The sequence below is a fragment of the Nanorana parkeri genome, unplaced genomic scaffold, assembly GCF_000935625.1.
Source record: "Nanorana parkeri isolate BGI_ZX_2015 unplaced genomic scaffold, ASM93562v1 scaffold2617, whole genome shotgun sequence".
Taxonomy (NCBI): Eukaryota; Metazoa; Chordata; class Amphibia; order Anura; family Dicroglossidae; genus Nanorana; species Nanorana parkeri.
Genome location: NW_017308885.1, coordinates 4,927 through 14,851, shown reverse-complemented (window position 1 = coordinate 14,851; position 9,925 = coordinate 4,927). Strand labels below are relative to the sequence as shown.

General features: G+C 48.7%; 1 protein-coding gene across 1 annotated transcript in view; it reads left to right on the top strand.

The window, feature by feature from the left end:
• LOC108802033 (tripartite motif-containing protein 3-like) overlaps window positions 1–9,591 on the top strand; it is a gene marked incomplete at its 3' end in the record, with an annotated part of 20,123 nt that extends 10,532 nt beyond the window's left edge. Inside the window, exons 5-11 of the mRNA XM_018573921.1 lie at window positions 739–919; window positions 2,733–3,456; window positions 5,713–5,816; window positions 5,902–6,069; window positions 6,229–6,409; window positions 8,285–8,355; window positions 9,451–9,591. Of these exons, the coding sequence (XP_018429423.1) occupies window positions 739–919; window positions 2,733–3,456; window positions 5,713–5,816; window positions 5,902–6,069; window positions 6,229–6,409; window positions 8,285–8,355; window positions 9,451–9,591 (1,570 nt within the window). The remainder of the gene's footprint in view (window positions 1–738; window positions 920–2,732; window positions 3,457–5,712; window positions 5,817–5,901; window positions 6,070–6,228; window positions 6,410–8,284; window positions 8,356–9,450) is intronic.
• Window positions 9,592–9,925: the final 334 nt, after the last annotated feature.

Sequence of the window (9,925 nt, the reverse complement as noted above, 5' to 3'; positions counted from 1 at the left end):
TTCCTCCTGCTGGGCTCTGCTCCGAGTTGGGTGGAAGGGGCCAGGAGGCTCCTGTAACCATCATAGCACCCTTCCAACAGCCCGAGCATTATATTTAAAGGAGAACTATGGGGTCGGTGCTTTTCCCCATAGTTCTCCTTAGGGTAACGGGAGGACACAAACTAGCGTCATCCCGTCACCCTAGGCTCAGTATATAGGGAGCTACAGCTCGCGGTATACTGAGATGCCGCAGCTGAAGCGGATCCCGACAATTGTGCCGCGATCTAGTCTCATTGTCACAGGGCGGCCAGAACAATGAGGTGAGTGAAAAGCACCCCCCCCCCCTCATAGTTCTCCTTTAAGGACGCGTCCCTTTAGATGAGCAGTGCAATGTGCTGATTGAAATCATTCAGAGAGTACATGGAGGCGGGATTAAGGGTTGTAGTGTGGAAATGCAGGTCTGCAGGCATTGAGAGTGTCAACACAGGAGGTAAGAAACAGATATATGGTCAGTGTGTTATACGGTCCCCCTTGTTCTTCCTTGTGTGTGGATTGAGTTGCCATGGGCTCAGAGAGAGGGCAGCATTGGAAACACGCACACTATGATCTGCCTGCAGTGCATAGAGAAAGTTGATGGGGCAAAGGGGGGACCAACCAGGGAGGGCAATTCAAGTTTCAGCAGAGTGTGCACAATACATAAGTGAAAGCTGTGCGAATGGCCCCGAGCTGCTTAACCAAAACTCCTCCCTTCTCTGTCAGAATCCCTCAGCTGACCTCCGCCATCGACCTTGTGTCTGACATCAGCCGGCAGCTGAGCGAGCGGAAGAATGCCGCTGTCAACGAGATCTGTACGACGTTTGACGAGCTAGAGCGAGCTCTGCAGAACAGGAAGAACACTCTCTTGCAAGACCTGGAGGCCATCTCTATCACCAAGCAGAAGGTGAGTGTGTTTGTAAACTGGGGCTGGGGCATTAGGGGCTAGGTCATTGGGGCTGGAGCATTAGGGGCTAGGTCATTGGGGCTGGAGCATTAGGGGCTAGGTCATTGGGGCTGGGGCATTAGGGGCTAGGTCATTAGGTCTGGGGCATTAGGGGCTAGGTAATTGGGGCTGGGGCATTAGGGGCTAGGTCATTGGGGCTGGGGCATTAGGGGTTAGGGAATGGGGGCTGGGGCATTAGGGGCTAGGTTATTGGGGCATTAGGGGCTGGGGCATTATCCAATAGACCAGAGGCAGCCAAACTTCAGCCCAACTCCAAATCCCATCATGCATCTGCTTTTGGAAGTCACACCTGTGACTGTCGGTCTTGCAGTGCCTTATGGGATTTGTAGTTCCACCACAGCTGGAGCGCTGAAGTTTGGTTAACACTGCACTAGACAATGAAAAAACAATCCTGGGTGGAACGGCCTTTTAAAGCCAAAATGTTGGTTTTGGATAGAGTTTGGAAGGGTTAGAAACGCTGCCAAGTTCCTAATGCTGTCTGTGTACCCGCTGAGGAGGTTCATTACTCAGCCGACCTGTGACAGTCTCATTGTCACAGGTCGGCTAGAACTATGAGGTGAGTGAAAAGCCCCTCCCCCCTCATAGTTCTCCTTTAATAAAGGCCGCGGTTAGGTTTAGAATGGGTCTTAGAAGATCAGCATCAAAGAGGGCTGCCGACGACGTTCTTAGCCCTGTCCTAGACCTTATCCAGGCTTTGTACTGAGCTTGATTTATCAAAACTGGAGCAGACAAAGTCTGGAGCAGCTGTGCACGGCCACCAATCAGCTTCTCTTTCATTTTCAAACCTTAACAGACTGAAGAGAGAAGCCGATTGGATGCCGTGCTCAGCTGCTCCAGTTTTGATAAATTCTTCCCATTGGCTGTATCTGATGTTCCTTACAAATAATTTAACCAAATTTCCGAAGTTGAACGTTTGTGCTCTGCATTCCCAGCCACAAGGTTTTTATTGCGGTCTGTTTCTGCATCGGGAAGATTCACCCTCTCTCCTTGTCTTGGGGCCCACACGTGAAAGTGAAGGAAGATTAAAATTTTGAGCTGTAATGAGAACAGAAATAGGGGAATCTTCTTCCACTGGGGACACCGGCTCCAATGCCAGTTGTCTTCCATGGGACCTTCCTTGTTTTGGAGAGTTTTTCTTTCCGGTTCATGTTGTCACCAGGACAGGAGATGAAAGGAATTTTCCCCATTGGGACACAGATGGCAAAACAAAAATCCCTGATAAGGGTTTCAGGCAGGGGTAGCCAAACTTCGGCCCTCCAGCTGTAGAGAAACAACAAATTCCCATGATGCATCTCTCTCCGGGAGTCATGTCTGTGGCTGTGAGAATCTTGCAATGGCTCATGGGATTTGTAGTTCCACCACAGCTGGGGGGTCGGAGTTTGGCTACCCCTGCCTGAAACCCTTATCAGGGATTTTTGTTTTGCCATCTGTGTCCCAATGGGGAAAATTGGTAAGGTATCACTGACCTCAGCTGTTAAAGTTCCATACCAGTGTTTGGTTCTTATTTATCCAGGTCATGTATGGCTCGTGGTAGTTGGTCATATGTACCTGATCCTGCTTAGGAAGGTTGGAGATGTTTCATCCAAGTGGTTTACTCCTTTCATATGAGTTCTGGGAACATACCCCAGCATTTCTCGTCATTCCACCAATACACACAGTTGTTGTCCCTTCATTATTGTATTGCGCTGCACTCACATTGTTGGTTCTGCATTTAATATTCGTCTTTACTTGCATGTGGTGTCTCCAACTCCAGGTCCTCCAGGCACAACTCTCAGCATTGAGACAAGGCCTAGACAACATGGAGAGCAGCATGCGTTTTACGGAACAGGCTCTTGGCCACGGCTCCGAGACGGAAGTGCTCTTGGTGAGGAAGCAGATGAGCGAGCGATTAAACGAGTTGGCTTCCCGTGACTTCCCTTTGCACCCTCAGCAGAACCCACAGCTTGAGTTCCGGGTGGAAACCGATGGCCTTCGCCGTTCCCTCCAGAATTTGGGGGCTCTTCTTACCACCAGCGCTGTGGCTCATTTCTCCGTTGCTACAGGGGAAGGTCTGCGCCAAGCCTTGGTGGGACAACAGACTTCTGTCACGGTCACCACTAAAGACAAGGAGGGAGAGTTGGTCCGAAGTGGTAATGCCATTCTACAGGCCCAGCTGACTAGTCCGGATGGAGCAAACCATGATGGGGAGGTCACTGACAATAAGAACGGGACTTATGAGGTGGTCTACACGCCACGTCACGAAGGAGAGCATCAGCTGTCGTTGCGACTTTACGGCCAACCGCTACGTGGGAGCCCATTTAGGGTGAGAGCTGTCAAACCTGGGGATGTACCGGCCTCACCGGAAGATGTCAAGCGCAGGGTTAAGTCGCCCAGCGGAGGGCACATACGACAGAAGGCCGTGAGGAGGCCATCGAGTATGTATAGCACCAACAAGAAAAAGGAGAACCCCATCGAAGATGAGATGATCCTGCGTGTTGGTAAGGGAATGGAAGATTATTCTATTATTATTATACAGGATTTATAGAGCGCCAACAGTTTGCGCAGCGCTTTACAATATAAGGAAGACATTACTGTTACAAGTCAAAAAAAGATGGTGAGGAGATAGCGATTTAATTTTTTATTTTGGAAGAGCAATTATAGGTTAGGAATTAGATCTTAGGTATTCTAGTTTTGTAACTTGAAGATCCGATCTATATTAACTCCTTAATGACCGAGGCCTTTTTCCCCCGTTTTTTGCACCCATATAATAATCCACATTTTAGGCCTGAGAACTACTTCAAACCCCCAAACATTATATATTTTCCAAAAGCCGAGACCCTGTAGAATAAAATGGTGGCTGTCGCATATTTTTATGTTGCACTATGTTAGCGCAACTTCATATCAAACCCAAAACTTTAGTGAAAAATGCACTTAAGTGCCCCAAAGCACTATAAAATATAAAAGCATCTATTGGGGGAATTCATGGAGGTAGAAAAGGGATCTATTGGAGGATCTTTGTAGAAACAGAGGGACTTATGGAAGGACCTTTGTTGTAGTAGGATTTATGGGACGATTCTGGTGAATAGGAGGATCTATAGGGTGGTATCACACTACCTCCAATATTGCCCCATAGATCTCAGTGGTAGTAGAAGGCTCCATAGGGCAATCTTTGGAGGTAGAAAAGGGATCTATTGGAGGATCTTGGTAGTCATAGAGGGATTTATGGACGGACCTTTGTTGTAGTAGGATTTATGGGACGATCTTGGTGAAGAGGGGGAAGATAGGGGGGGATCACTGTGGTATCACACTACCTCCAATGTAGCCCCATAGATCTTGGTGGTAGAAGGCTCCATAGGGCAATCTTGGTGGTAGTAGAAGAATCTGTGGGAAGGGAGGAAACTTTATGATAGAATAGGCCATTCTCAGAAAATGAGTTTGTTCTTGATTCTTGTTGTAGCCGGAATGATGGATACTGTTAGATGTAGTAATGGCATCTAGGTAGCACCATAGGTCTAGGTGTTCCTCTTTTGTATGGTTCTAGGATTAGTTGAGTTTTGGCTGTAGGAGTTTAGAAAGTAAAGGCTTCTCTAGCTGCTTTCATAAGGCTGTCTAGATTAAAAACTAGGGATGCACCGATACTAGTATTGGTGCCGATGCCAAGTAGTTGGGCGAGTACTCGTTCTCGCCCAAATGCTCCGATGCCTATCCCGATACCTGAGCTTCCCGTATCAGGAAGCAGGGCAGCGAGTCATTACACGCTGCCCGGCTTCCTGATTGGCCGGGAAGCTGGCTCCATGCTCCCTCGTCACTTGGCGGTGTGTTATGACTCGCCGCCTAGCTTCCCGATTGGTTCATAAAGCTGGCCAGCCACGCCCCCCCGCGGCGCCGGGTAATGACTCGTTGCCCGTCTTCCTGATTGGCCAGCTTCTCGACCAATCAGGAAGCCGGGCATCGAGTCATTACTCAGTTCCATGCTTCCTGGTGACATGCTTATCGGGAAGCCGGGTGGCAAGTCTTTACACGTCGCCTGGCTTCCTTAATGGGACTTTCGGTATCAGCAAGTACCAGAAAAAAATATTGGTACTCTTTACCGAAAAAACGGTATCTGTGCATCCGTACTAAACAATTTCTATGCATTTGCCGGCGTATAAGACGGGTTTTTAGACCCAAAAACATCGCCCGAAAATCGGGGGTCGTTTTATACGCCGGGTATACTCTTTATGGTACTGAAAATTAACCCCCGAGCCACACTCGGGAATACCGCCATGGAGATTAGCGGGTGCATTTAAACAATTATTTTGGGCTACACTCGTCTCATACGACGAGTATAGCCCAAAACCTATATTTTAACACAAAAAGTAGGGGGTCGTCTTATACGCCCAGTCGCCTTATACAGCGGCAAATACGGTATTATAATCATCAACCCACACACCTACACTGGTCACGTATCACCTAGTGGCAGAAAGATCTGAATGCTGGAACGCCAACACAAGAAAGTGCTCCAGATGTGCAGCCATTAATGTGGCATTCAGAGTTGTCACTTCACAGGGCTTATTTCAGACTTTCAAGCATCTCTGCTGGTCCTCAGGCTATGCACATACAAACCGAGGAAGAGTAAGGATACTTGAAAGCTTGAAATACTGTTTTGCTACAAGATGTTGAGTGCCGGAATACATATAATAGTTATAACAATGGGCAGCTACGGTTTTATATTGCTGATCCTCGGGACACTCATTGCAAATATGTCTTTTCAGGATCCCGTGGTCGAGAGAAGGGTGAATTCTCCAACCTGCAGGGCATCTGTGCCTCCAGTAACAATCGGATTGTGGTGGCAGACAGTAATAATCAATGCATTCAGGTGAGGTCGGATTTTGTCAACTTCCGCTGCACTTTTTTCTCCTGTATCTTCTTTTACTAGTTCTCTTTCATTCTTCCCATGGCAGGTGTTCTCCAATGAGGGCCAGTTTAAGTTGCGTTTTGGGGTTCGGGGACGGTCCCCAGGGCAGTTGCAGCGTCCAACAGGTGTGGCTGTGGACACAAATGGCGATATTGTTGTGGCAGATTATGACAATCGCTGGGTCAGCATATTTTCTCCAGAGGGGAAGTTCAAGGTATGTCTACAGGTTGGGATTTTTGTGCCACTGCTGTCCATACTCAGAAATGTTAGCTTTGTTGTCCAGTAGACATTTCTTTTTTTAACTTTATGCTCCAAAGGCATTGTGTTCTGGTTCTTTTCCACCTGTTCTGACTGGCCATCTTGTAAAATACAGAACAAGATTGGTGTGGGTCGTCTGATGGGTCCCAAAGGAGTTGCCGTAGATCGGAATGGTCATCTGATCGTAGTGGACAACAAATCCTGCTGCATCTTCATCTTCCAGTCCAATGGAAAATTAGTGGGGAAGTTTGGAGGCCGCAGCCCAGGAGACAAGCAGCAGTCTGGAACGCTGGACGGTAAGCAAGATCGGAATCAAAAGAACTGAGGTTCTGGAGGGGATTAATGGGGCTCCAGATGGGTTGGGAGGCTGGTGTTGTTTGGATTGGAAGAATGGCAGATTGGTGGGAGGCTAGCTGAAGACCAAGGTACATAGTGACTAGCACACATTGTTATCGCATATCTAAACCCAAAAATATAATGTATTGCAGCTTACCAGTCCTTAGATGTGGTGGTTGCATTAGTTTTCTATTTTCGGTACATCTAAAGTCTCAAATCCAGCTATTGTGAAATGCAAAAGCCTGATGCAGCCTTTGCAGATAGGGATGCACCGATACCGCTACTAGTATTGGTATCGGTGCCGATACTGGTATTTGGGCGTGTACTCGCCTAAATGCTCCAATATCTTCCCCGATACCAGAACTTCCGGTCAGAGGAAGATTCCCTCTGACCAGCAGTGCTGTAGGGGAACATGGAGCCACCTTCCCACCTTCAGGAAACTGGGCTGCGAATAATGATCAGCCTCTCGGTTACCTGATTGGCCTGGAAGCCGACTCGATGCTGATTGGCCTGGAAGCCGACTCAATGCTGATAGGCCGGGAAGCCAGCTTCCCAGTCAATCAGCATTAAGACGGCCCAAAAGCCGGCTCGATGCTGATCGGCTGGGAAGCCAGCTTTCCAGCTAATCGGCATGCAGCTAATTGGCTGGGAAGCCGGTTTGCCGGCCAATCACAATCAAGCCGGCCAACAACATGGAGCCGGCTTCCCGGGCAATCAGGAAGACGGGTGGCATGTCATTACCCGCCGCTTGGCTTCCTGATTGCCCGGGAAGCCGGCTCCATGCCAGAGGAAGCACCGGTATCAGTACTCTGTATTGGTGAGTACCAAATGCATAATATCGGTACTCGTACTTGATACTGAAAAACTGGTATCGGTGCATCCCTATTTGCAGAACCAAAAAAAAAACTACCTTTACCTCCCCTGACTGAGCCAAATCTTCCTTCATTTGTGTCTCGCATGCTCCCCCTCCCAGACACTGCAGCTCTAAGTGGGAGGGTTTCAGCATCAGAGGCAGTGCTTTCAATTCAGTGGGCGGGACTAGGTGTGACCAGGTGCTGATTGACAAGATACAGGCTTGTGAACCAGTAGTAACAATGCTGATGGCCAACGCTCGCTGCAACATCTTCTCATCCCACTGTAGTGCAAGCAGGCACAGCCTACATCAGAGTGACAACTCTGCTGTGAATTCAGCAGCAGTGCGGCATCTGTGCCCCCTTCCCCATCACAAGAAGCGGCATTAAGTGCACTATGAGGATCAATAAGTACTTTGCAGGGGGACTAGCGGAAAACACTGGTGCAGTTGCACTTATGGTTAAGGGCGGCAGCACCTATTTCTGAATTTTGAGACTTTTCCTGATGATTCTGCAAATAACTCCTCTTCTCTTAGGGGGCTAGGCTGCTCTCCTGATTTGGGCTACAAACTGTTCCCACTCTCCTCATCTCCAGTATACAGGGGGGTGTTGCTTAGTACTTTACAGAAGATGGCTGAGAAAGCTGATATAATCATTTGAGATTTCAGTTCAGTGCACAGGAAGAGATGAGGACACTGGATATCTGGCAGGATCAACGGCTATCTTTATGTATTAATACAGCCCCCTCATCTGGTAAGCTGCAATATGTTATATTTATGTCCTACAATTGCAGTAGCCGGGATAGGAATATAGTGATGAGTAGTTGGTGGGGTTTTGTTGACGGGGGCTGCGCTGTAATGGGTGGAGTTTGTACAAGGGAGCTGAGGTCGGGGAGTCCTAGTGAGAGGCAAGGTCGTTTTTTTTTCAGGTTCATCCTTTTACTTTGTTGTATATTTTAATGTTTTTTTTTTTCATTTTTTTTAGGGCCACATTTTGTGGCGGTGAACAACAAGAATGAGATTGTGGTGACGGATTTCCACAACCATTCTGTGAAGGTGAGTTATTGTCACACTTTCTGCTACCACCCAGCTCTGCCCCAAGGGATCATCATATCTTATACCAGGAGTAGGCAACCGCAGCACTCTAGCTGTTGTGGAACTACAAGTCCCATGAAGCATTGCAAGACTCTGACAGCCACAGGCTTGTCTCCAAGAGGCAGAAGAATGATGGGATTCGTATTTTCAACGCAGCTGGAGTGCCGAGATTGCCTACCCCTGTGATATACAGTGGAATTCATCTATAGACATTGAAACTCTTTAGAGTTGGGCTGTGTCTCTGCACAACAAATGTCCGTGCCTGCGACAGATTCATGTACCTGCTGGATGGATGGGTGTCTGGCCTCAGTGCTGTCCCCACCAGGCCTCCATGCAACAGATTATCCATGCTGTGGACGCTCTGTCCTCAATCCATGTTCAGCCCCCAAGCTGCACAGAGTCCTTGGTGGGTAGAATGCCTTCGGCTGCACAGCATCATTGGGTGCTAGGGCTCTCTCGGGAGCACAGCATCATTGGGTGCTAGGGCGCTCTCGGCTGCACAGCATCATTGGGTGCTAGGGCGCTCTCGGCTGCACAGCATCATTGGGTGCTAGGACGTTCTGGGCTGCACAGCATCATTGGGTGCTAGGGCGCTCTCGGCTGCACAGCATCATTGGGTGCTAGGACGTTCTGGGCTGCACAGCATCATTGGGTGCTAGGGCGCTCTCGGCTGCACAGCATCATTGGGTGCTAGGGCGCTCTCGGCTGCACAGCATCATTGGGTGCTATGGCGCTCTTGGCTGCACAGCATCATTGGGTGCTAGGGCGCTCTCGGCTGCACAGCATCATTGATTGCTAGGACACTGTTCGCTGTGCTACTGACAGTGGCCTGGCAACCAATAATACATCCCTGACCCCATTCAGCTGCTAGCCAAGAGATTTCCCAGCCGACAGCTGAATGAAAACAAAGGTGCAGGGATGCTGGCTAACATTCTAGACCAAATCCAGCCACTGCAATTTCCATTCATCGTAAGTAACTGGTGCTGGGTGGTTGATTGCACATTTTGGGTTTGGGCTTTCTCCTCCTTATTTCCTGTTCTCTTTGCCCTTTTGTAGGTTTACAGTGCTGAAGGAGAGTTCCTCCATAAGTTTGGCTCGCACGGTGAGGGAAATGGTCAGTTTAACGCTCCCACCGGCATCGCTGTGGATTCTAATGGGAACATAATTGTGGCAGACTGGGGCAACAGCCGGATTCAGGTACGGATCTGATCTGGTAACAGTCGGGGTGAGAAGGCTTCCTGGGAGGGCGTTATGAGAAACTGTTTTACTCCCAGCACTCCTACCAGCCAGCCAGAAAAATAGATAATCTATGTGTCTCAACAATTTGCATTAAAACAGAGTTTTTTGGTACATATGTTGCCAGATATAGTGACCAGCGCCTCGCAGGCAATAAAAAGTCCATAGCGGCCATATTTTGGCTTGTATGGTGTGAAAATCCAAGGATGTAAAACTCCATGGTCCCGCAGAATAACAAATCATTCCAATGCAGGTAAAGGGCAGATGCCTAGTTCAGTAACAGCACGGCTCAGAT